Here is a 27,641-nt window from a genome sequence, read left to right on the forward strand (position 1 = left end):
TCAGCATGACCCCAGAACAGAAGAGAAAGCGGTGACCACCATTCCCTAAAAGGAGGGAAAAGGCACAATGAAACCTCAAATTTTATTTAATCAATTTACACAAATCCACAGCAAATTAAACACAAAATAGCACTATATACAGAGTATTACTTACAATACATTACAGGTTTGATTGGTGTAGTGTGTCAGCTCTGACATGATACTCAGTTACAGTAAATTCCTTTACACAGGTGTACCATGATAGAGGAATGTAATGCAGCTAAGGAACACTTGACTTTCCTTGGGTTCCATGATCTCAAGCTCACTCATTTCTGCAGAAGTGTGAGGTGCTGTCAGGCAAGGTGGTCATGGCACCTGTACAATATTGCCTCTTCCATTTCTCCTTTACAGCTGTTTTAACCTCAGTTATGGAAGTCAGTAGAGAAGTACAATAGAACATAGACCAGGGATTTTTACAGGAATTCTGACTATTCTTTGCTCTGTAGGATGTCAAATGTTCAGTATCAAAGAAAGAATCTTTACCAGCTGCCTTGGAATGCAGTGACGAGGAACTGGGGCTGCAGAACAGATGGACGAGGCTGTGTGGAGCAAGCCACCTGCATTGCCTTTTTGTGGGGAAGTCAAACCCTTCAATGACAGCAGCACATACTTCAGAAAGATAAGACTCAATTCTAAATTCTGTCTCCAGCAAGGCAGAATATTACAAATGTTTCTTACATATAATGCAGGAGGAGCAGGTTACAGGATGGAGGTGGTGATTTCAGCTGACAAAGACAAGAAATTTACACCAGTTTCATTTTTTCTCTGCTGGCTTCCTTCAGACAAGGAGTGAACATGAGTCACCAATGCCAGATAACCATGTTCAACACCATTCCAATAGTGAAGATCCTCACTATAGGATTCCCTGTAGGTACCATCAATAAAGTGGGGGTTTTAAGGCTAAAGTACTCAGTACTATCAATCTTCAGAGAAGTTGGATAATTTTTGAGCATTTTTAACTACAAGTTAACATTTGCAGAGATTCACAGCATACTACATCTCCTACAGTGATAAGATGGAGGAACAATCTTACAGTAAGACATTCCTTGACCTACTTAAACTCAGCAGAGCTTAATAATAATGGAGAGGGATGTAAATCCAGTTGTAGCTGAAGCCCAGCACAGGAAGAGCTGGACTAAAAGTCCATACTCAGGTTGGGAGATTTGGGTTCTCCTTCCCAGGCTGTTCTCCCATTGCATAAGACCCCAGCATATTTCATCCTACATCGAGTGCCACTGGCATTGTCACATAATGCAGTTACAAGGCGTGTGCCCAACACCAGCCTGAGCTTCAGAAAAAGCAGGATTGGCTTTACATGGTAACTTCAGAGACTGAAGTTCTTCTTGGGTCTAATTCTAAAGTTGCTTTTGGAAAACAAATCATACATGGAACATTGAAAGTGTAGCAGTTACTGCCAGCATGAAATACAGAATTTCACAAGATGTGACTGTGTTGAGAGACTAAAACTGTCAAATATACCCAATTTAAACAACTGCATAAAGCACTCAATTCAGAAATAAATAACAAAGCAGTTCAGATACTGACAAGTGTACTAGAAACTAAACATATTCTTACTAGTGCAGAATTTAAAATATACTCCAATTTAAATTTACCTTCTGAAATTCTGGGATGGGGAGCATTGTTCTTTCTGTATCTTAGGCAGAGCCCCATGGCATTATCCTCCCCTTAAGCTGAGGCTCTGTGCCCTGCCCTGCGGCGCTCAGGCCGGGATGGCCTCGACAGCCTCGATGAGGTTGAGGGCCAGGCTGTACTGCCCGTGGTTCTCGGGCAGGTGCTCCAGCACCTTGCTCACCAGCCTGGCCGTGGCTGCGAGCGGCACTTCCGTGTTCTGCACTTCCTGGGCGTCCTGTGGGAAACAACAAACTCAGCATCTCAGACACTTCACAGGTGAGCCCTCCAGAACCTTTATAAGACAGATTGCTAATGTTTATAAACACAATCAAAGTGATGCTTTGACCCGTGAAACTGCTTTACCCTATATGAAACCATGGCGAGGGGGAAATCCTATTTTCCTGAGTAAGAACAGGCCACTGAGATGTAATCTCTGGCTTGGTGAACAGAAGCCTCAGAAAACCAACCTGTTTTCCAAACTGGAGTTAAACTTACCATAGCTTTGAGCCAAGTGCTCAGTGTTGGAGGAAGCCTGGAGAGGAATTCCATGCCGTCCTTGATCTGTCCGTGGAGCAGAGCGAAGGCCAGCCTCTGCCCGGCCAGCATGAGCAGCTGGGAGGCCAGCACTTCTTTGTCGGCCACCTGCAGGAAGGCCTGAAAGCAGAGAAACAGGAGGGACTAGAAACAGTTTCAGTGTGACACAGCTCACTTAGCTGGAGGCCTGAACAGCTGTAACAAAAGAAAGTTCTTGGTACTAAAAGGACGGATAGTCTTTGGGACTGTTTCTTGTGTTTTGTGTTACTGTAACAAGGCACAGTATTAGGAGCTTCAGAGCACCACAAAGCAGAGAATTACTCTGTACTTGACAGTGATTAATTACCAGGAGCACAAGATTTGTCTTACAGTCCAGCAACATAACCTCCTCTCAAGGAAGGGAAGGGGTTTTTTCCTCCTATTTTTTTTCTTTCACAAAAGACACTACAGGCAAAAGAAGCCAATTCCTGAAATTATCAAATACAATAAAATTAAAAAGGCCTTGCTAGTTATACCAGTATTGTAACTCCCTGTCGTGTTTCCACTAGTTGCAATAGACAAATCTTACTGGGAAAATGGAAAAAGAAAGGTAATTATTAGTCCTGAGACTTTATTTTATAGTCTCTGACTTTTCAGCCTGGGGATTTTTTGAGCTTGATAAATTTTGCCTAACCCTTCCAGGCATCTTAAGTAAGTGAAAAGTAATCTTAGCAGAACACATGACAGTGTTGTAAAACATTACAAGCCTGTTCTTACCTCTTCACCCAGATGATCCATCCCATAACTGTAAAGTTCACAGACATAATGCCTTCTGACCAGATCCTCAGAGATCTGAAGATATTGAGCCAGGTCTGCAGCCAAAGTTGGCCAATTCTTCCCCTTTTCAAAAGGAAAATATTCCTCTTCTGAGACTTCTCTGTCCTTCTGTGATGAACACAGTGTCTGAACCGCTGCACTCACAACTTTGAGCAAGAACTTCAAAGCAAAAATCACAAGTTACTTCAGGATCATCTGTAACTTTAGAAGTTTAAGAACTTTCAGTACAAAACTTACAAAACTTCTGCCTACCTGCTGTCGTGCAGTTAACACTTCTGGATCCATATCCCCGCTAGGCAGCAGCTGAATTGATGTAAGGTCTTTGAAAAATGCATTTTTACCCTAAAATTGAGAACCAAAGACAGGCCTCAGGGAAACAGGGCAATACAACTAATCCACTCTGATCCAATACTAAGCAGCCCACTTATTTCTTCAATTTATTTTGTTCTGCATCTTCTATTTTGCTCACAGAGCAAATGGAGACCTTGAGTAAGTGAAGGCAAAAGGAGAATGGCTAACCGTTGAATGTAAAAGAATGGAGGCACAGGAATAGGATCTGAATTTACTCAAGACATCATATGCACTCTTAAATGAAAAAAGGTAGTATAATGCTTTCTGGTAACAGATAAACAAAAAAAACCCCAAAAAACCAAACCAATGGAATTTTAGCATTTTTCCACAGGTCAAATGAGATTCAAATGCTTGATGAGAACTTGCAGATACGAGTCTATATCAAAAAGAAAATAATATTCTGCACTTATAAAATTCATGTAGAATTTCTACAGTAAATCATGTAGAAAAAATCTGAACAGTGTTACAGCACTAAATTATTTTCACCACAGCAGGAATTAAACCACACTTTACACCAGAATTTGTGTTTAAAATCTCTCAGAACTGAAGTGTGGTTATGATAGGAGGAGGAAAGCTCAATTTCTGGTATCAGGATTAAGCTCTGTAATACACTGCATTTTAAATGCAGTGAGTTTTTAAAGTGGTTTATATGAGTTAAATGAAAAATTGTTAATTTTTTTTAGGTGCTGGGAATTTTGGAATAATCATCAGCAATAATGGATACAACAGTGACATTAACAACATTTCTGACCTTTAAATATTTATGTTTTCACTGGTCTGGCACTTCTCAAAGCAACCAGAAAAACCTGTCATCCAGTGTTCTGACCATGCAGTATTTTCAGGCCAGCTAATAATTAAAGAGCTGATCATGCATCTGAGGTCATTACAAATCTTTTATTACTAAGGAAACTCACCAAGTTTGGGTCTTTGCCTGAATTCTGGTGACAATTTTGTTAATGCACCACAGTGGACTAAAGACCTTCATAAAATCATGCAGGAACTGTTTCAAGTGTGAAAGCCAGCAAATATCCCAGGTACCAAGAGGAAGGGAGTATTAATGTCTCATGTTATGTAACAGAAAAAAAATGTTTATTCTATTTTTCCATCTGTTGAAACCAGTCAGGAAGATAGAGCCCATTCCTCATAACTCCAAGGGAAAGGGGCAGATGCCTTCTGATAATGGGCCAGCTGTTAAAACCAGGTGGGGCAGTGTTCCTTTACCTCTTCCACAAATTGTCCACCCTCTGGAGGATATCTTCTGGTAATGGGGAATTAAGGCTCACCACATGACTGATACAATTACATCATCCCATTGTGAGATGCTCCACCCCGTGGGGGGAGCCAACTGTTCCTACCTAGATAAAAACTGAGGCCCAGGAACACCAGGTATTCTGGTTTTCCACTGAATTCCCAGAGGAAGACTGGACCCATCTCACCATCACTGGACCCTTTTTTCTACAGGACCATCCCTACTCCAACAGAACCCCACCTGTCACTCCAGGAGGATTTACTTTGGACTGTTGGACTGCTTCCAACACCCTAACCAACAGGGTGTCAGGTTGTATTTCTGACTCTGTCAGGGTTTCTAGGATTTTTTTGTTTGTCTGCTTGTTTTTAGGGTTTTTTTGTACTACTACATTTGTATTCTTAATATTCCTAGTAAAGAACAATTATTCCTATTTGCACATCTTTCCCTGAAAGCCCTTAATTGCAAAAATATAATAATTTGGAGGGAGGGGGTTTACATTCTCCATTCCAGTGAAAACTCCAGTTTTCCCTGGCAGACACCTGCATTCCCAAACCAAGACAATTAATTAAAGCAACATTTCTTTAAGTGCTTTCAAAGCTGTACCTTGCTGTCAAACAGTGACAGTGGCTTGACCCCCTTGAGGGAGAGCCTCATGATGGCGTAGAGGAGGGTGCAGAGCACGAACTGGTGCTCCACCAGCGGGTAGTGGACTCGCTTCTGCTCCAGGGCCAGCTCCACGATGGACACCGGGCCCTCCACTGACACCCAGGCGTCCTCAGTGTCCAGCACAGGGGCCTGCATCTCGTCACTGCTCACGTCTGCCTGCCAAGCAACACACAGCAGTCACACACTGAATGCCTCCTGCTCTGCAGAGCCTTCAGCCACAACTGCTCTGCACTGAAATTAAAAAGAAAACTTCTTGCTGTTTGGAGTATCATTAATGTTTGTCTGAACTGAATAGTACAGAAATTAGGAAAAACCACAGACTCCAAAAATAGATTTTTAACCCATCAGTTCCTTACTTTCAACTGGAAAAATAGAAATTTACCTCTAGCAAAGTTTGCAGAAGTTCTGAACAGCCGCCAAGAAAAGCTGTCATTGCTGTATCACTCATCCCTACGTCCTGGTAACAAACAGTAAGATTTAAATTGTTTCAGCTGGAATTGAAACAGGTTTTTATTAGCTCTTTATGTTTGAGAAGACAGTTGTTGACATAAAATACATAGTTCAGCTCAGTTTCTTAACCTGTTATATTTAAATATAAACAAATACTGACATACAACAGAGAATTAACAGGAAAATTTGTAATAAAGTAAATGTAGCCATTTACAATACTGTATATCTCCAATGAAGACTGAATCAAGTAATCCCATCTAGAAAATTTAATTTTCTGATAATATCAGTTGTCTTCCCTAAAGTTTTAACTAATGACATTATGCATGAAACCAATAGTAATGTGTCATCTTATAGTCTCAAGCCCACCGTCTATAATATTTGAACTTATGCTACTATTCTAATCCACTTTTCCAGAGAAAAATTAATTTATATTTCTTAAAATTTGTTACATTTTCTCTAGGGCTACATTTTCAATTTTTTTTTTAACTTGCAAAAATAAATCACAAACCAGTATTACATTTAAGGCATTTCTAATTATTTCTTCCCACTCAGACAAAAGTAGTATTACTTGCCCTTCTGCATAATCTGTCCTTCGGAGCTTTTCCAACCTGATTTTACAAAAAAAAAAGGGTAAAATGTGTTACAACTAAATAATATTCATTATGATATCTGATATCATAATGATAATTTTAATCACATTTTAATGATTATCCCCATTTTAACCTTTCATTACTATTTTCCCAGTATAAAATGTGAAAATAGCTCAATTACAGCTACATGATGCAGCACATTGCATGTTTTGCTTTCAACAAAAGACTTGATACAGATTGTAAAGGAATGAACATCAGTGATGCCCATATTTAGTTCATCCTTCTTAAAGCCTTCTAGGATTAGAAATAAGGCCCCAAGGCCCTCACTCTACAGAGGATACTCTACAGTTCTTAGAGAACTAGACAAGAAAATGAGAGGAACAAAGGAGAAGGAAAAGAAGACAGGAGAGCAAATTTTCGCAGGTTTTGTGCTGGAGTTTTACTCATTAAGTCATTATCCACTTTTTAGGAGCATTCTTCCTGAACTGTCTTCCAGTAAACAGCCCCACTGCATAGTTATAAGCATGAAAAAACCTGAAGCTTAGCAGGGACAAAAGACTGCTCCAACTCAAAGCAGACAGGCTGCATACTAGAACAAAAGCTAATTTACAATAGTAGGAATAATTAAAAGTGCTCAACATCCCCAAAATCCTCTGTATTTTGCAGAATAAGAGTTCATGCATATGAAATCTGGACTTGTAGTAGATCCTTGATAATAGCTTACCAGAAAACAGGCACAGGCACTTTAAGATATTTATTGTTTTCTAACAAAATTTTATATATGCACACATAGATAGTTTCAAACTGGATCACAAATATTTCTTATTTAGCTGCAACAAGCTAAAACTACACTTAAGCCTTCAGAACACATCACCCAGTGTTGATCAGTTGCCTCTAGTTAATCATCCAAAAGCTCTGATATTTTAAAATACATTCCATCATCACTTCCAAAAGTTAGCTACATAATAAGCCAAAGAAACAATGGTGATTTGCACCATTGTTAAATCAAATGTTAAATCAAAGATATTCCAAATACTTTTTAGAACAAAAAAACAGGAAGAAATTGTTTATAAATACTGATTTCACTTTTCAGTTAGTAACAAAAGCAGCCTCAAGACACTGCACTCACCTTGTCCATAAGATATGTGGCAGAAGAAAGCCTTTTTACTATGAATGTATTCCACATCATCAGAGCAATACCTAGAACAGTTACAGACTTGTAAAATTCCAGGTGAACAGAAAAGGGATCTTACCAGATGGTGAACAAAACATGAAGGAATTATGAGTTATCCTCACTGCTTTATACTTGGAGTTTAGATTTCTCTAAGAGGAGGGGACTACACTGGTGATCAAATAGAGTCATAAGTGCAACTAGTAACTTGTTAAAAATATTGTATTATGCAGACTGGGTTAAACATTTTAAGTACACATCAAGAGAGCACCTTATTTGCAGATACAAAGAGTCTACAAAATAGAAAAAGTTCATCACCTCCATTGAAACAGAGTATCAAAAAATGCATGAAAAGTAATGGACTGCAATTGATGTTCTACTATTTAAATACAAGAAAAAATAATTTCAGAACAATTTTATTTTAGAAATGCTTTAGGTTAAACACATTAACATTATCTAACTAACTTATTTCACAGTTGTGATGGAAACTCAATTTCACCATGGAAGAGAGAAAAGCATGGCTACCAGCGGAAAGTTTTGGGGTGGTTTGGTAGTTTTAAGACAAAATAGCCATCACTATTGTGAACAGCATTCATTTATTTTAGTCAATAAACATCCATTCTGTTTTACCAGTTTCAACAAAGACAATTTTTACTAAGAGCTTTGTACTTACCATGCTGAATGTGAGCATTAATGATGCATTTTAGATGATCTATAGACCTATTGAGAAAACATGCTTCCTTATGGAAAAAAAGAAATGAAAGTAAAAGTTAATATATTATTCAAAGCTTGCTTTAAATGTAAATTACTAATTCTTAAAGGGCACAGGTGGATTATCTTAAAGCCTCTACTTTGACAGTTATAAAACTTGTAAGTTATTCTGCTGTTGCTATCTTCTCTACCAGTACCAGACAAACACACATGTGCATGGCAAGCTTTGTTTCAGTCATCATGAAACCAACAGTAGTTTCAGGGCTTTTTAGTGTAAGTACGGCTAACATACTCTTTGCTGAAAGGCACCTCCACTGACTACAGTCATTTTTCAAATACAAAATCCATTTTTGATAGAAATAGTAATTCTTACCATATTTTTGCTATGATAGAGTAAGTTTTCAACAGTCTCAGAGGAACCTTCTATTCTACATCAAGTTATGTACAGGTCTAAGGAGTGTTAATTTAACTTTTAACATCATCTGAACCTAGGGCAACATCTTCCACTAGAGAAACTATAGGACAGGAGAGAAAAAAAAGTATTTTTTTTCTTTCTTATGACAACTCCCAGCAGTGGCCAGGGAATCTGAGACATTATGAAATCCCTCGTTCCACAATCGAATGGGTTCTAGTCTAAAAAACTTAGTATTCTATGATTTGTTCAAGCATACTTAGAAGAGAGAAAACAATGCCTCTATTTTGGAGTACTGAAACTGTTTTGTATCTGCAGTAAAAACAGCCAAAAGCCTTTTTCAAACTGAACCCAGTTTCCACACTCCCAGTATCTGATACCTTTGAAACATACAGTCCTGGCCTTGTGAGGTGCCATTCAGCCTCAGGACATGCTCTGATTTTCTCAATTCAATTTCCACTTGCCACTTATCACAGAAAAATTGCACCTAGTAACTGCTTTCAAAGTCAGTCTAATTATTAATTGATGTTTTGATGAACTACCAGAAACTTGTGAAGCTGCTTCTATCAAATTTAGCTTAACCATTATTCCCTGCAAAGGACATTTTCTTACCTCTGTGTCCTTATTCCACTGCACTACACATTCCCAAGAGCAATGTGCATGGAGTACATCTGCTTCAAGACTACAAGGAAATTGCTGATATGCTACTTGCAGCAGCTCTAGAAAACAAAAATCTGGAGTTACAAGACAGACCTCTTCCCACTAAAATTTCTGCTACTTCCCAACAACAGTCTCTGCAGACTTTTATAATTTTAAAAATTCACATTATTTTCTTACCTAGGATTCTTTCCAAGCCTGTAGCTGCTTCTGTTTCCTCAAGAAAGAGATTATTATGCATTTCTACAGATTCTTCAGTACTGTCTGTATTGTTTTTGTACTGGGCCACATTCAGTATAATCGGACTGAAGCCTTGCCTAAAAACCCACTTTGCTACAGTGTCAGCAATACCTCCTAGGATGTTGAAAAGAAAAGTATGAAGTAGAGTCAATGTATTGCAGATTATTTATGGGTCACAAGCAAAGGGCAAGAGACAAGACAGGAGTTTTAACTACTACCTTTAATTATATATGGGTAACTCTACCAATTAAAAAATTTCCTAATCAACTGATCAGAAGCTTACAATGCAGTCTTTACAAAAGTTATAGCTTTTAACAATTTTAAAGCACTCTTCTACATGATTTGCATTGGTTTTTAAATTAAGAATAGTATCCAGCAAAACAATTTCCAGTGCAGAGTACATCATTAAATAGGTAATGATGGCTCAGAAGTCTATTAGAAAAAAATCAACAACCTCTCCAAGAAAAAAAAAAATGTACCTTTTCCAGCTTCAAGCAATTTCTTAACAGACAGTCTGCTCAAAGGCTCAGTCTGGAGTGATGAAACTCTTTTTGTCCTTTTGGTCACTTTGCTGTGCAGTAGTGTTTGAAGTATCAGGCAATCCTCTAACTGTTTTAGCAGAAGTTTCCAATACTCAGTATCAAGGGAAAGTGCTTCCCAGGATTCTGTGTCTGAACCTACAATTATTTGGGAAAACTAACAGAAGATATGAACTGGTTTAAGTCTGTTCATTTTAAAACACCACAATTTTGTTCATAAAAAATGCATAGCATTAAAATTCAAAGCTACATCCCAAGAGCTACTGCATTTTAAAGAATAATTAACTTCAAAGTATGCATTAAGTATTATGCAAAGATCAATTAATATTCCACACTGCTCACAAGTCACACAGATCTTTAAATAAAAACCTAAAGGAAATAAAAGGACCTGAAGGAACATCTTACAGTCCCTTTTTTAAGTTTGTATTTAGCTAAATATATATATCATGTACCCAGAAATACTGGATCACACCACATGGCAGTTCTGTGCATTATTTTGATAATTCTCCTGTCTATCAGCAAATCCCTGCCAGGAAGTCCAAGAATCTTTCCAGATTGGTAGGGGGAAAAAAAGCAGGGGGAAGATACATGGATTTATGGAAGGGGAATTCTGAAGGAAATAAATCTATTCCTTTTTTTTTTAAAGCAGGATAGAAAAAAAGGGACAAAGAGGGCAATGCAGGTAAAGGATAGTATGTTGCAACATAACATCTCTATTTTATAACACTGACAGTTTTGATAAACAGAACTGCAATAGTTGAGCGTGCAAAATACTAAAACACTTCCTAGTGCTCTAGTTAAAATTTATAAGGCAGACACGATTAGGGGGCTGGAGCACCTCTCCTATGAAGACAGGCTGAGAGAGTTGGGATTGCTCAGCCAGAAGGAGAAAAGGCTCCAGGGTGCCCTTACTGCAGCCTTCCAGTACCTAAAAGGGGTCTGTGGGAAAGGGACTTTTTACACGGGCAGGTAGTGATAGGACAAGGCGGAATAGCTTTAAAGACAAATAAGGAGGTTTAGATTGGCTATTAGGAAGAAATTCTTTACTCTTAGGGCAGCAGGCACAGGTTGCCCAGGGAAGTTGTGGATGCCCCTTCCCTGGAAGTGTTGAAGGCCAGGATAAGGATGCCCTTCAGCAACCTGGTCTAACTGGAAGTGCTCCTGCTCAATGGCAGCAGGGGCTGAAATGAGACCATCTTTAAAGTGTCTTCCAAGCCAAACCATGCTCTGGTTCCATTTACAAGACTGAACATCACCTAAATCCCACCTAATCCGCTCAGACACATCTGCCTGGGGCTATTTGGAGATGGAATAATGTCTTCCATGTTGAATTGCAATGCTGTGTGCAGTTTCACAGCCATAATCACAACTTGGCAACGGTATTTACTGCCAAGAAAACCAAGCATCTATCATGCTAAGAAGGGACAGTAACATAGGTACTACAAAAATTCAACGGTATACTTAAAAAAAAAAATGATTGCAACTGTGTTAAAATAGGTTTACCATCCAAAGTTCAGTGGACTTCTAAAATTTATGAGGAAAGCGTGTAGACTTAAGAGTTTATCAACATCATTTGCTATCAAGAGAGAAACTCAATGTACAGTTTCCATATTTAAATACATTTAATAAATAATGCTGACATATCATTAATTAATCTCAGCATAACGTTCTTCAAACTGAGCGCAATTTTCAGGCCTGCAGAACATCCTGCTTGTGCCCGGGCTGGAATGAGGACAAACGCTGAGGATGTTGGTGTCAACAGGAGAGGTGCACGGAAGCGATACAGTAACCAGGAGAGAAGGGGAGGTGCGGGGTGAGTTACCTTCTTCTGGGTGACGCTGTCGATGATGTGCGCGGTTACAGAGTGCCCCACGTGAGCCGACAGCAGGGCAGCCGCGTTGTTCTCCGACTGGACACAGGCCGTGCGCATCTGCTGCCACCAGGGCGACACGGACTGCGTGTCCCACGACTCATCTATAGCGACTGCAGGCAAGGGGAGACGGGGAAACTCAGCTCGGGTCACTGGGCAGGAGCAACCATCCCCGGAACCAGCACTTGTCAACACGGATTGTCCGTGAAGAGCAATTTCTGATGGCTCTACGTGACCATTTTCCAGATATTTAGCACATAGGTTCTGGATTGCAACTCAAGTTTAAAACAGAATGTGAATTACTCATTCTCAAAACTCATTTGTAGCAGATAATAGATCTGAATCACTAGGTAGCAAATCTGCTGCACGCTTAAAAGATCTAAGGATGTTACACTTCACAATGCAGACAGATTCATTTGTGATTTCAAGATGCCACACGTATTCAACACACTCAAGCTGTCTCCCTTCAGGCTACCTTGTGTTCAGCAGCATTAATTTACCCAGACAGCAGCAGTAGCTTATTTGTGCTTCCCGTTTCAAGCTGATAATGCTGCTCTGTGGTGAAGTAGACAAAAAAGGAATCTAGCACAGATTTATCCAGGGCAGCTGTATGTGAGGTAGGAGAATTGGCACTTATTCATATGTACAACATACGTACAGCCTACGTCAAATCACAGCAAACTGACTTTACAGAGTACTTAAGTTACAAATGCAGCTAAAGTAACAGTGAAGTAAAGTATGTCTGAGAGCCAATTAGCACAAATTAAAGAGATGTGATTATACATTCAAGAAATGTAAGGGAAGTGAGCTGGACAGCCATATTCTGGTGCCAAATAGGAGTTGTCAACTTAGTGTAGAGTGAGAGTGAAAACATGGCATGATTAGTTAGTCCACGAACACGCAGCATTAAGTTCTGCTGCATAATTTGTGATGGGGGAAGGCCCAAAGTGATAATAGAGGTTAGTCAGAGTAGCAAATTTCTAATAATAACAACACTTGCCTTCAAGTATTTTAAATGCATGTCTCACCTTTCATTTTGCTCAGAAGTGATAGCATAGTGTGAAGGCAACTGACAGAATCTGGTTTCTCTAGAATATCTTTTTCCTTGGAAAGCCATAAATTGAGAAGGAGTGACTGTAAAAAAAAAGAGAATATGGAATTGAAACAGTAAAATGGAAGTCTAATATTGCAACACACCTAATGCAAACAGATCCTCAAACAAGTTGTGTCAGAAAGTAAAAATGTTATATCCATGAACCGCTGTATTAACTTCACAACTTAAAAATATACATGCAATGCACTCAATGACAGATATTGAAATTATATAATACAATCAGTACACTTAATTAGGAAGATATTCTAGAAAACTCACTTTTGAAAGCTCAACTTGGCAAACATTACGAGTTCTTAATACTACAGTTGAAAATTTTACAACACTTGTCATCCTTAATGAATATTCTAGACATTACCACTAGAACATCCACATTTTCTACTAGAATATTTTCTTATTCTTTTTCTTTGATATCTCTTAATTGGGAAATGCAAATATGACCAACTAAAGAACTGAGTATGGGGGTATTTGAATACAGCCTGAATACAGCAGTAATCCAAAGGTCAACATGCAGGAATTCTCCTTTCAATCTTTTTTCAAGATTGTTTTCAAAATACCAAATCAAAGTTTTGAAGTAAGTCATAAACATCTTACCAACAAGGTTTGTGGGCTAAAACCTGCTGATTCCAAAGCATGGCACATTTCCTCTGTGGAACTCTCCCCACATAAACATTTCCAGAAGAAAAAGCTGCCTGAAACAAGAATTAGTTGACATTATGAATGGTATCTAAAACCACAATCCCTCTCCTTACACTTAGACAAAAGGGAACCTATTGATCAGGTCCCAGTGAGTGCAACACAAAAGAACAAGTTATATTCAAGATCACCTGGTGTTTACCTCCTTCCCAGGTTAAACCACAATAGTCTTTTCTGATGCCAAACAAGGGGCACAGAGGGTTGAGATAATGACAGATCTGACCAGAGCATGTTAAAACAAATTTGTCATAAGTATTCATTAGATTACTTTAATAGCTGGTGGTCACAATGCTGCTGGATTTGCTACCATCACTGTGTGAAGTGGTGTGTAAATTGCTGTAAACATTCCCTGCTGTGCTCTGTCACCCCCGGGGGTTTGGTTCGGGTTATCACACTCAGTGTAACTGGCTCACAGCACGATCAGATCCCTGTCGTGACACTGATGTGGTTTTGGGCTCGGCCCTCGGGTGCCGTGCAGTGGGAACGATTGGCAATTACACCTTTGTTCTTCAAGGGAAATGCCTTCCTCCACCTCCCGCTTCTCCAGCCGAACAACACTCCTTCTGCTCAACACTGCTCGGTAGAGACAAAGGGAAGAGAAGGCCTCTGGATCTGATGGCAGTGACAGGCACTGTGGCTACTCCGAGCCCAGCAACCAGCACTGTGGCTGAGCTAGAGAACCAACCTGACACTGAATCACTGACAACGCCACACAAGAATAAATACTGGAAGTGGAAGTCAGCTCACTCAATAGGAGGAACAGAAGGAGGATGAGGCAGGCTACTCCAAAGCAGGACCAGCAGGGTAACTACTCAGGAAGGAAGAGACAGGATTTTAAGCAACGTAATCAAAAAATCCCTATCCCTGAGGGAGTTGTGAGATATCCACGAAGATTTTAGCCAAAATCCAGGTGAGTATGCTGTCATTGAGCTGTTCTTATGCTAGGATAACAGGGCCAGTAACCTGAAATGAGAGGGTAAGGAAGCCAAAGAGCTGGGATCCCTTTCTAGGGAAGAGGGCATTGACAACAGAATGGGAAAAGAGGCACGAATCCTCAGCCTCTAGAGGCAGCTCCTCCCAGATGTGAAGGGAAGGAATCCCTTTAAGGAATACATTACACATCACCCAGGGAAGAGGACTGATCCAGACTGCAGAGAACAGGGTGAAGCCAGCCTTTGGAAAGACTGAAAGATGCAACGGACTTTCCAAGGCTACATGGAATACAGTGGGTGCTGGGACATTCAGACATTGGGATACAGGGGCAGCTGAGGTCACTTGGTTGGTCAGCACCATGGGATCTGCCAATCAAACCACTCCTGCCCAATCATACCTCTACTCTACAAGAGAAAGGGATAAAAACATGCTGGGGAACAGAGTTTGTTATTCCTGCCTGAGGCAAAAGCAAACCCATTTGTCAAACTGCTTTTGCTAAAGGACCTGGATGCACTTGGGGGAGTCAAGGGAGTTTGATTCTGGGTGAGAACAGCCAATGACTTTAACTGTATGTTAATTGCTATATAATACGGTATGGCATCACTACTATGGATGCTATGTGCCATATCGATATTACAATAAAAATTACCCAGATTATTAACAATTTAATTTTGATGAAGCTGGCAAGCTGCAGTGACGCTATAACATGACAAGCAGTGATGTTATAACATGACAAGCACAGCAGTGACGGAACTGGAAATGGTTTCAGCATGCAACAACCCAACATCACACACCCCCTCTCCTGCCCCAGAGGACAGCTATGACAGATGGAGCCCAGAGCCATGGACTAAATGAAGTCAATGGACACTTTAGAGGGATCTTGTTGAAAATCTCAGCTCCACAAATTAGGGGTTCTTGTTGCCTCACCTTGCCTTGTGCTGCTTCTGGTCAGCTCCCCTGTCTCTGAGGTTAAAGTGGGTCTGCCATTAACTCTGAAGGTGCTGTGACCATGAAAAGAACAGCACGGTACAGCTGCTCTGTGAACTACCCAGTTACCACTGCCCGATTTAGTGGTGTTAATATATGAATGAGCAGTGGTTACATGGCTTTGGGGTAATTGTATCCACAGATGCAGTTAACTTGTATTAATATTCATTGTGGTGTAAAGAATTGTCCTCCAGCTAAAGGTAATAGTCTAAAACGAGCAGTTACATACTACTTCAAGGCAAGATTGGTTGCTAAGGCCCTCAAGTTAAGGCTAAAATATTTATACCATCTTAGATTAAAATCAGTCTTTGACAGAGCTCAACAGCTCTTACCTAAAGCCACATATTCTTCATTTTCCATATTTCTTACAGTAATCACATCCTTTTCATATTCCAGATATTCCAAGAACATTTTCACAGACAACATGTCACCCTTCTCATCAGTCAGCTGAGTGGTAGTTTGAGTATTTTCTTTCTTGTAATTCTCCAGTAAAGTTTCAAGCCTATGAAAATCTTTTTCTTCAAGACGAAGCAGTTTAGCCAAGTCCTTAAAACAAAATGAAAAAAAAAATTCTCATCTCACAAGACTTATACAAGCAGATGGTTTTCAAAGCTTAGTTAAAATTTAAAAAGTCAGAAAAGTCAAAATATTCAATTTTGAACACTAAAAATGTCTTTAAGGGCCAAAATAATCTCCAAATCAGTTATTCACACTGCTCACATGAAGCGCCTGTCCAGCTTCCTTTTTAAGGACCAGAACAGGTGCATTTCCCATTTTTAGATTCTGCCCATGGCATAACAATCATCCATCAAGTAAAACAAGCCTATAAAATGCCAGTATGGTTTTGTAAATATATAAGCAGCTTTACAAATTATAGCAAAAGTAAGACAAATGATGCTGCTATGCAAGTATCAAAATTTTTAACTTCTACAGGTCCCAAAATATCCCTCCAAAACCAAAGTTAAGAACATGCTAAATACTTTGAATAAAGGACTGAAAACAGGAGATTGTGGTTTATTTTCACTTCTATCTCAACTTTATGTGTCTCCTAAAGAATATTAGATAGATGAATTACCAGTATGAGGCTGGAGGGAAGGTATTATAAACAATTACTTCATTAAAAGCTGAAGGTCACAAAAATGGGTAACTTGCTTGCCTACTTACTTTGTCTGAGGCTTTGAAAACATATTTTTATGCTTAAATCATCACTTGAATTTAGAAGACAGCTGAATTTTGAATTTACTCACATTATCTGAAGGTGAAGTCTCTTTCTGTATGCTCTGGGAATTTAGTTTGCTAACCAGTTCATAAAGATGTAACAGCTTTAACTTGTTTGCACAGAACTGCAGCAGTCCTTCATCCACACACTCCAGCTCTGAGGAGAAATAAAACTGCATTTGAACTTGAATATGTAGCCTGGAACAGTGAAACACACACACACACTGAAAGATTTCTGAAACTCACTGCAATTTTTTTATGCACTACTGTTTGCAATGATTACATTCAATTCAGAGCAGCACAAAATAAGAATTATTTTTACAAGAGGTATTAAAGACAGGTATCAGGCTTGTTTTAAAGCTGGAGGTTGACAAAATGTGGAATTGAACAAAGACAAATCTTTTGTCTTCTCCTGGTTTAAGGACAAGCCAGAGACTGTCAAAAATTGAAATACAGTTCCTATTTTCTTTCATCAAGAATAACAAACTGTAATATTTTATTCATTCTGACAACACTTTAAGCATACTCCTCTCATCTTGATAACTATTGACATGAATTAAACTTCATCTCAGCAAGACACTGCCTTCTGTAATTTTGCAACATTAGTCTCAGAAATTTCACTTATCTATTAAGGTTCAAATTCCAGGAACAATTAAGGCAAACTATATAGGAAACTAACACAAACATGTCCAAGAAAATGCTTTTATTCCAACTTATTAGTCTTTAAAGAAAGTTTTTTTAGAAGACCCTAAAATAACCTTTCTATACAAAAGATTCCTATGAATAAATCATTTTCAGCTGAAGCTGCTCCTAAACATGATTTTCACTTACAAACCCTTAAATACTTTTGATACGTCGCTACTAAAGTCCCACCAAAAAAAGAGAAAAACACAGAAAGCATGTCACAGAACCAGCTGACCTTGAATTCCCAACCACAGCATTGGCAGAGCCCAGGATCTGCTTCACATTATATTTTACCTACTAGACAGAAGTGGAGGAATATAACACTACTCCTGTGAAATTAGACGGCTGGAACATCAGTCAAGTTTGCTCTTGTGTGTGGTGGGAAATTTTGTGAGAAACATTGTGACTGTGGGGAAATAATGCTGTTTGACAAGAGATCACTGACGAAAAATGCACAACAAACAAACCTTAGGAAATATACTGCTCTGCCAACTTCTCTTCAGAATTAAGTCACATTTCTGCTTTCCTTTGCATGTTTTATGAGTTTGAACAGAAATGGATAATACTGGTGATTTAAAATGCCAAGTCAAAATAAGGTAGAGAACTGCATGTTCTTCATGTGAAGGTCTCCTTCTATGTACTTCTCATCTATGTACTTCAAGAAAACCATTTAAAAAAACCACCACTGGTAGAAATGAAGGAGAGATTTCTTCTCAAGCATTTGAAACTACAAATATGTGTTGTCACATTCTCACTGAGGCAGGAGAAGGGCCACAGACTTTCTACTGGACAAATGGTTTATTCAGCACTTGCAAACAACAGTGGCAGGGACTTCTCAACTGCTACTGCTCAAGTCTCATCTTCTAACAGGGCAGTATGAATCCAGTGATAGAAACAACAACAACAAAGCAGCAGACTTCTGTCGCTGAGAAATTCCAGCACATGCAAAGGAAGTGGCAGGCACATAGTTCTCCACTCTAATTCTCAACACCCAGCTGGGTGTCTAAAATGGGTCAAGCACAAGCAAAGTTTGCACAATTTACAAAGATATGAATGTATTACTTCAAAGAAACAATCTTGCAAAATTCCAGCAATGAGATTTTGAATTGGCAATGACAGTTCCTGACATAAGCTCTGAAATCTCTACCAAAACATGAAATATTTGGTAAACTCCAGCAAAGTTTACAAAAAAAGAAAAAAAAAAGAAAAAAAAAAAAAAAAAAGAAAAAAAAAAAAAAAAAAAAAAAAAAGAGAGAGACTAGATGTGGTCACAGCTCAGATTCTCAGTGATAAGGATTTTATGCTTCAAGCACATTAAATTTCACAGATCATACCACATCCTCACTCTGCCTTCTTTGGAGAAAGAATGAATTAAAACATCTACAGGCAAAAGCCTATGAAACTTCTTTCCAAAGGAAAGCTTTTCAGGATGAAGTACCCAGACCAGTTATTGTTTGGTTTGTTGGGGTTTTTTAAAAATAAAATTACAAGTTACTAGGCACACAGCAAGCATAGCAAAGCATACTTACTAGCAAGCTATTTGCAGTCTGCATGAAAGAAAGACATGGAAAAGCAAAATCCTGTGATACCTAGCACCAAAACTAAGCAGGCCAAGTGTGGTCTTCCTGTGGAACAGAACATTTCTACAATATTTTCACAGCACTGCAAAGTGCAAATGCCTCTCCATATTTGCAAAATAAATATCCACCTACCCTGTTTTTTTAAATTATCCACTAATGTCTGAGTGATGTTTGTGAGAGATGCAAGTGGCACACGTTCACTTGTCAATATACTTTCCAAAGCCTGTTAAGCAGATATTCAAGAGAATTAAACATTCACTTAATCTCATTGTAAAATTATGCAAGTTAAGCCAACAATAGCACAGCTTTGACCATGATTTTTCATCTGTATTTCACCTCCACATATACTTGTGGAATAATTTGTTCCTACAGAAAGGTCTTATCTCTTTTTATTATTCATAGGCAATGCCTTGAGGAAGTCACAAGCCAAAGTTAATTCTAGTCAATATGCTGTAAAAAACTACCCAGAAAAAACCACACAGAAACCCTAAATAGCTAAACTATTTGCTTCAAGTAATTCTAGGAAAAAATAAACTTATTTTGAAAGATTTAGCACTCTAATAATGCAGTCCTTTTTTCCTAATATTAAAGTATACTGTAAATGTTCACCTGTTTTTTTGTAGCAGGATATTTGATATCAAGTATTAATTCCTTTGCTTCAGCTTCAATTAAATCTGCAAACAAAGACAATCACAATTTCAACTCCTATTTCTCAAATGTCTTCTGAAGAGTAAGTCAACCTGCACCACAGCCAAGGTGCATATGAATTCATGACAAAGATGAGGACACTTGCATAACTCCCAAAATAAGCTTGAGAAAAATGAAATAAAATAAAAGAAACCCCAAGCTACTTAAAAGATCATAGTTCATAGCACATACAGCTGTCAGAATGCACCACAATCATATCTATGGTTGCACACTTGCAACACAGATAATCCAAGAATTCCTTGATAACACCATCTTTAGAAATTATACAAGGGAACCTACCTGGATCTGAGGTTTTAGCTTTGAGTAAAGCATTTAACTTCTTCACTAGATGCATATCCTTTGCTCGTTCACTCTTTTTATCACTGAAGGAAAAGAATTTTTACTTGTATGAGTGAGCAGAATTAAAAGCAATGATTCAATAAAACTGTATTTTTTAAATTATTTATGCTACTTTAAGATAACATCCCAATAATGAATATCATGTCAATCCACACAAACCAATGAGACTATTACAGAGTACTATCCAGCTTGAAAACAAACACCAAATTGCTGTCTTAAACTGTTTCCAAAAACAATAATGAAATTAATTTACTTTTATAGAGCATTAAAAGTCCTTACCTCAGTGATAAATGGAAAGGTACATGGACAGTTTTTACACTTCCAGAGACTGGATCAACAAGGCAGATCTGGTAAGTCTGAGGCTGCCATCCCTGACTGGTCACATTGTTTAGACCCATTATTTTATAACCAGGATACAACAATCTGAAATTTTAAAAAAATGCCAAAATTAGCAACCTTCCCTGTCCACAAACAAAGAGGCAACGAGTTATATGAAGCTAAGGTTTAAGAACTGCCAAACACCTTTTTCAGAAAAGACGAGTGATGAAATATGAAAAAGTCCTCACCTCTAGAACAACAAGCTGCATTCAGTGGAAACACTGGGCTGCAGAGAAGTGCTTGCCAGCACCACTGGAACTTTTAGCCCTGGCATAGCCACACACCACTTTATTGCAGCAGCACAGCCAGCAGGCCTACCTGCTACCTGTTTCTTACCTGCAGTACTTCCCCACATTGAAGGCTCCAACCCGAGGTCCTTGCTGCGTGCTCCACACTTCCAGAATGCCTCTTCTTGGAGCATAGATCACAAGGAACTGAGCTACTCTGCTTGGACCCTGTGCATTTCCAAAAGGAGAGGAATCCATCTTCTCAGTTTCCCTCTCCTGAAGGTCCTCTACAGTCTGTATCCAACCAACTTCTGCATCACGGTACCCTTTGTAAGAGAAGACAGAAGGTCATTAGTGTGCAGAAATTAATACAGGATTAGTGCATCAAGCTGTAATCTTAAGATTTGTTTCAAATTGTGCAACTCCTGACTCCTGTAAAGAACTGTGGTCCATTGAACTGAACAGGGCTCATCCAGAGAGTGGCCAAATGCAGCCTTTGGCAGAGCTCTGGGGAGGAGCAAATTCTTCTGAAGAAGATACAAATACCCCCAAACTCATTGGGTCAGTACCCTGGATAGTCTACCAATGCAAGAAATTGAGGAGTCCCTTGTTGAACAGCCATCATGATGAAATGAGACTCTAACAAGCTGTATGTCTTCTAACTGATTTTTCAAAGTTTACCTTCTCAGCAGAATTAAAGAGTGTACTAGAGCTTATCAAGAGAAAGAATGTTGGAGAATAGAGCTAAAGCTCTTCCAAAAAAATACAAAGTCAATAGACCATATTGTAACTGTAGGCCAACAAATATTCTAGGGATTTACAACAATACCCTTACGAATTTTATAGTACACCTGACTTAGGTTTGTAATGAAGCAATGTACTAGAACTCTTGGAATTCGAAGTCTGAACATAAGAGGCCCCAGCATTTTGAAGAATATTATTTGCTATTCTAATACCACTGCCATACCTTTCCACATGCGAACTGCGAGTCCTCTTGTAACATCCAGCAAAATAACCCTCCCGAATTCATCTGTCACTGCTGCCAAGGTGTTACATGGGGAAAGACAAATCCTTTCACCATGGCGCCGGGAGTCGGGAAGTCCAAACCTAAAAAAATAATAACGAAGCAAAGCCATCAGACACATCCTTTTCTTCAGAAATAGTCAGGTTTTCTCCCAAGGATTAAGATTTCTTTTTTTTTAAGGTAACAGAAGGTAATGGGTAAAATTAAAAGCAAATCATGAAAAAAATTCTTCTTCTGTCTACCAAGATATATCATAGCTCTGCCTAAGTCCTACTGAAAAAGCAAAGTTCAGAAAGCAGGGTAAGTGATTGCACTGTCAAGCAATGACTGTACAGTAACAATGAACCCACACACTGGAAGGGAAAGATGAGTAATTATTTGTCCAGAACAATCAACTGAAATGAAACAAAGCTTAAAACAAATGACTTACAAACTACCATTACTGCGTAAAGCTATGTGTTCATCCATTATACACCTTTCAAAATAATTTAAATAATTAAAAACACAAGACATCAAAAGCAAATGACAGTGAAAAAAAAAAACCAACTTACCTCACTGCCAATGGGGTTGCAGGTTCCACTTTTGGTTTCTGTTTTTGGACAGGTTCTTCTTCATGTTTACTCTTCCAACCAAGCCAGCCACTTGCAACAGAAGAACATAAGAATTACACAAATGGTCCTAAAAATACCCAAAATACTATGCAGCTACTACTAAAAAAAAAAAAAAAATTTTTTTAAAAATTTTATTACCTAGCAGCATTAAATAATGCTGAAGTCAGTTTGCTTGCAACTGCTAAGGCAACATGAGACAACAGTGGCTGTGAGCTACCCTGAAATACAGGAATAAAGTGTTTAGAAAGTCAAGAAATAGTCAGCTGTGAACCACCGTGAAATGAAGGAACAAAGACTTTAGAAAACCAAGAAATAGTTCTTACACTGAACTCAACTGCAGAATAGTTTTTCAGGTCTCCTATGGACTTCCAGCTCAGAAAGCATAGCTTTAAGACTGCAAAATTTTAATTTACTGCCCCCAGAAAAGCCATTCTGACATCTTTACCATTTCAAAATCCTCCTGCAAGTCACTGGTAGCTCAGTATGTTTGTCTGCAACAGAAGTTACAAAAACCCTGTGTATGATCTATCACAGAGAGATGGCTGCTGTGTGGTGTTGGCATCCTTGCAAATATCAGCATAAACAGTTTTTTCACAAACCTATTGGAAAGCAAGTACAAAAACCAAAATTCCAATTCTAGCATTTTCAATGAACTTTTGATTCTGGTAAGGACAACACACATGTAGGGTCTGAATGTACAGACACAGCTAGACTGACATCCTTTTCCTCCCATACAACAGAAGATGATGTAAATATGCTACAGTTAAGCACAAATTGCAGTTTTCTCCTACAAGGTATCACTACAATGTACTCAGGTCATGTGTACAATATCAAAGGCCAAAGACCTCCAAAAAGCCATAGGATGCATGTTTACACAATACCAACATAATTTTTAAAAAACATTAGTTGGCAATAAATTAACATATTTGAAAAAAAAATACTTATCACAATCAATTTACGATAGAAAATAAAATTTCTCATCAGCAGAAACCCATGCCAGACACTACTATCACATTCACTCCAAGTCATTTCAGTTCCAGAAGATCAAAAAGGGGAAATGTCAACATAAAAAGAAGACAAGAACACTTCAGAAACACTCATACAGAAAAAAAAGGAAGATTAATTATTCAAAGTTTCAGCAAGTCAGCTTTGTAGTACATACCTCCAGGGCAAAAAAGAACCCAGTGAAAGGATTGGCTCCAACAGTAACATACTGGGACATGGCAGGTGGACTGTTTTTTATAGCTGCATTATATCCTCCTATATTGGAGGCAGTCTTCATTTGATCAAAAGGACACAGTGTCATGATGCCTAACAAAAACATTAAAGTGAATGTCTTACACATTCAGAACAGAGGCATGCAATTGCTCTAAAAGCATAAATATATTTCTGCCTTCTTGACTGACCAGCCAGCATTCAGGGGGAAGGGAAGAGAAATAGCTTTAACCACAGAAATGCCAAACAACACGGCAGAAATAACTTAATGGACTTGGGTTAATTATAAAGCACATCTGGTTTGTTGGGAAGAAAAAAAAAAATTCAGCAGAGTTCAGCAGCAAAAATACATGTACCAAACTCACTTCACCTGCCTTGAGAGCAGCCTTCTGACCTCTTAGCTGCTTTTGTAGAAAGGATGGAAGAGAAAACTAAGCTTACTGTCCCTCAGATATGCCCATCCAACAAGAACTGAGGTTTCTGCAAATTCCTGAAGGGTAAAGTCTTTGGCAGACTATGAGTCAATTTGTCCTTTTTGGAAAGGAAACCATCTTAAATTCAATTTTCCTTATGTGCTAGACTCAGGAAAGACCCACATCAGTCTTAACCTGCCTGCCAGACAGTTCTTTCACCTGACAGAAATGGAAATAACTGCATCTGATCTGGTCTCTCTCAGCTATTTCTTACCAAGCAACAAAGAACAAGACAGTTACAGCTGTAAGAGAGAAGACTCAGTCAGACTAGAGAAGAAAATAAAATATATTTTTGACAGTGGTTAATGAGATCATTCACTGTAACAGCCTTCTCCCACTACGTATTTCTATCCAACCAGTATCATTAAGTGCTCTCAAAATTAACTGCACAAAAACATTAATTTCATTTTTAAAAATACTTGAAATTAAACAGAAATGCTTACCAATACTAGCATGGTCAACAATCGTATCCACATCTTGCAAACCCCATTTCTTATAAGCTAATGGTGGAGGCTGAACATTCTCATTGCCAGATGCTGCAGCTGACAAAAGTCAAAGCACAAAAAAATTTCTACTGAGTCTAGGACAAAGGAATAGCATAACAGAGAGGGGAAAAAAAACTCTGATGCAATCTGAAGCCACAAAATAACCCAGTTTTAAGTTAACATGCATTGAAACATATGTTAAAATGACCTTTCGAAATACTTACCATCATCAAATTGAAGCATTTTAAAATGTGAACTGAATAGACCTGCACATGATATTCCATCATAAATACATTTTGTACTTGCAAATAGTGTATTTGCTAGCTATTGTGGTATAATATTCTGTACAATTTTTAAAAGGTACTACAATTGATTTCTGTGCTTTGGGCATGTTTAAGTGGAAACTTCTCCACCTAAGTACTTGCTAAGTCAGCACACTCACTAAATATGTAACAGTGGGAGGTAAGAAGAGTGGTAAGACTAAACCAGTGAGTGACACTTTCATTTCAAAATACCTACATTTCAAAATATCTATTACCCCAAATAGATGATTAAGAATGAGGGAAGATACAGCTGCAGATATTGCAACAGGCTTTAAGTCCTTCTTAACACCATCCTTGTGCCATCTATCACACAGTACTGTCACATAACTCTCCTCTACCCCCTGGAAACTGAAACTTGTTTCCCAACTGGAAACTGAGCTTGTTTGCAAATTGGAGTATGAACAGGCACCATACTAAAGGAACCGGATCAAAGTCTGCACAATCAAAAAAGGTATGAAAAGCTCTTAGACATGAACACAAAGTGACCACCACTGCCATCCTCTCAGCATTACCACCTCCCATAAAGTCTTTATTCAGAAGAAGAACATTCCACTGACAGGGACATGCTAGGAAACACTTTAGCAGTATGCAGTGGCTTAATGCCAGTGGGTAGCTGCTCACCACACAGCAGCTCACTCACTCCTAACAGGACGGGGAAGAGGGTCAGAAGAGCAAAAACGAGAACACTTGTGGGTTGAAATAAAGAGAGCATGCAAACAAAGCAAAATAACGAATTTTCTTTACTATATCACATCAGCAGGCAGGTATTTAGCTACTTCCAGGAATGCAGGGCTTTATCAAATATAGCAGTTACTTGGGAAGTTAAATGCCATAACTCTGAAGGTCCCTTCTTCCTCCTTTTCCCAGCTTTTATCTGCAGGAGTATCATCATCATATGGCACAGGATCTCTTTGGTCAGTTGGGGTCAGCTGTCCCAGCTGTGTCCCTCCCAGTTTCTGGGAACCCCCAGCCTGCTCACTGTCAGGGCAATTTTAAAAAACAAAAAAAGCCTTGACACTGAGTAAGCACTCGTACACAGCAGCTAAAACATCAGCATTCTATCAGTGCTGTTTTCATCACAAATCCAAAACACAGCCCAATATCAGCTACTAGAAAATAAACAAAAACCAGTGTACAGTATCACAGTGAGCATATAGAAGACAGTCAATACGACTTGGACAACTTGGGCTCTGAGAACATTTTCTGTAAAGGAAGAAATGTCCCTGAACGCAGTAGTGTCAATACATCAATGAACAAGCAAGGAAGATCTAAATTCCACCTTGACTTAATTTTTAATCTAAGTAAATGTCCTAAAAAATAAAGAACTATTTACAGATTGAAAAATAAACACTCCCCCTCACACATACCTCTTGCGACCTGATTGCGACATGCACGAAGGGACTGGAAAAGGCTGAAGCCATCAATTGTCACAATTGCTGCTGGGTACAAGATACTTAGTTCCTCATTCTGGAGAAAAAATGAGAAGAAGGAGACAAAGAATAGATCACTGCTACTGTTAGTACAGCTTACTTTATAGCTTTTTATACTATTAACTACACAAAGATGAGGATTACATCCAGAGAGTTAATATCGAACAAGCCACAGGCAAAAGATTAAGGCAAAACTACAAAAATTCAGAACTAAGCTGTCCCAAAAATTATTTTAGCCATATAGTTTTATATTTTTATCATCTTTTAATAACTTCTTTATTTGCTTAATATATCTTATGGCTTAAGAAGAAAATAGATAAGATATAGCAGCTTTTGAAGGCAACAGAAAAACAGGTTTATCTAGAACATAAATGTTGGTTTTAGGAAGCCAAATTCTGAAACTGAATTAAGGCCTGCCTGAATTACCACTAGGACATATAAATGCTAATCTGGTGACACAAATTCAAGACTCAAATTCCTTAATGCTTCTGTATTTCAAAACCGATCCCAAAAACGTCATACTAAATCACATGAGTATTTGTACAAAGAAAACTTGGAAATTTCTGTGATTTTGTTCATTTTCACATAAAGCTTGCCAACTCAGCCAAAAGCAAGGAAAGCTGCCTTCTTTACTAAACAGTCTGAGTTCTGCAGGAAATACTCATAATGACATGCAGGTTCCTAGCCCTATAAATATTCTTTTAATTTTCAGCTATCTTCTCTGTGAAATAATTAAGAAAAGTTCTTATGAATGAGTATGAATAGCTCTCAGCACGTGGCAAGTTGCATTTTCTCCTTTCATCAATGCATTATCAGGTTTTTTGCACATAAATGAATAAACAGAAAATGAATGAAGTATTCATCTGCAAACAGAGAAAAACAGTACAAATCTATAGAGCTAATATTCCAAAAGACATTCTGAATCCTCAAACGATACAGCCATGAATACATCTAGAACAAGAAAGCAAGAGTCTCTTGTTCTAAGGAATTGTCCATCCCATTAAAATACTGTTAAAGGACACAGAGGATTCACAGAGAGGACTCCCTTCCATACCCCATAACACTGGCACTTCACTTTTGAAATAATCTGACAAAACCTGTTCTGTAACACCAGGATGCCTGGGAATTTCATAGGTTCTGCACTTCAGCTGTAGGACAGGATCTTCATTCAAAAGCTGTGCAAGAAGCAGTACTCCACTCTAGAAGAGAAAGGATAAGAAGCATGATCATTTCTGCCCCTTTTCTTAGGGAAGGCAAAAAGCACCATCTGCAGGAAGCAAAGTTTAAAGCAC

The 27,641-nt window shown here is 38.5% G+C and overlaps 1 protein-coding gene across 3 annotated transcripts in view; it reads right to left on the reverse strand.

Annotated features, from left to right (window-relative positions):
• Positions 1–68: 68 nt before the first annotated feature.
• RAB3GAP2 (RAB3 GTPase activating non-catalytic protein subunit 2) overlaps positions 69–27,641 on the reverse strand; it is a 43,427-nt gene continuing 15,854 nt past the window's right edge. For 2 of the 3 annotated variants that reach the window (XM_066316221.1, XM_066316220.1), the window contains exons 7-35: positions 27,447–27,548; positions 26,287–26,386; positions 24,555–24,653; positions 23,586–23,734; positions 22,562–22,641; positions 22,364–22,453; positions 21,756–21,895; positions 20,898–21,114; positions 20,463–20,606; positions 20,124–20,206; positions 19,746–19,810; positions 19,269–19,359; positions 16,902–17,029; positions 15,987–16,200; positions 13,633–13,730; positions 12,956–13,061; positions 11,880–12,040; positions 9,998–10,214; positions 9,459–9,632; positions 9,234–9,340; positions 8,172–8,238; positions 7,457–7,527; positions 6,310–6,345; positions 5,670–5,744; positions 5,225–5,443; positions 3,274–3,363; positions 2,962–3,180; positions 2,167–2,325; positions 69–1,906 (exon numbers count right to left, since the gene is read on the reverse strand). In XM_066316221.1, coding sequence (XP_066172318.1) covers positions 1,760–1,906; positions 2,167–2,325; positions 2,962–3,180; positions 3,274–3,363; positions 5,225–5,443; positions 5,670–5,744; positions 6,310–6,345; positions 7,457–7,527; positions 8,172–8,238; positions 9,234–9,340; positions 9,459–9,632; positions 9,998–10,214; positions 11,880–12,040; positions 12,956–13,061; positions 13,633–13,730; positions 15,987–16,200; positions 16,902–17,029; positions 19,269–19,359; positions 19,746–19,810; positions 20,124–20,206; positions 20,463–20,606; positions 20,898–21,114; positions 21,756–21,895; positions 22,364–22,453; positions 22,562–22,641; positions 23,586–23,734; positions 24,555–24,653; positions 26,287–26,386; positions 27,447–27,548 — 3,648 coding nt within the window. In that variant the 3' untranslated portion in view covers positions 69–1,759. Of the gene's footprint in view, positions 1,907–2,166; positions 2,326–2,961; positions 3,181–3,273; positions 3,364–5,224; positions 5,444–5,669; positions 5,745–6,309; positions 6,346–7,456; positions 7,528–8,171; positions 8,239–9,233; positions 9,341–9,458; positions 9,633–9,997; positions 10,215–11,879; positions 12,041–12,955; positions 13,062–13,632; positions 13,731–15,986; positions 16,201–16,901; positions 17,030–19,268; positions 19,360–19,745; positions 19,811–20,123; positions 20,207–20,462; positions 20,607–20,897; positions 21,115–21,755; positions 21,896–22,363; positions 22,454–22,561; positions 22,642–23,585; positions 23,735–24,554; positions 24,654–26,286; positions 26,387–27,403; positions 27,549–27,641 lie in introns of all 3 variants that reach the window. The other variant, XM_066316222.1, reaches the window with a different exon arrangement.

This window comes from Sylvia atricapilla, chromosome 3 (assembly GCF_009819655.1).
Source record: "Sylvia atricapilla isolate bSylAtr1 chromosome 3, bSylAtr1.pri, whole genome shotgun sequence".
Taxonomy (NCBI): domain Eukaryota; kingdom Metazoa; phylum Chordata; class Aves; order Passeriformes; family Sylviidae; genus Sylvia; species Sylvia atricapilla.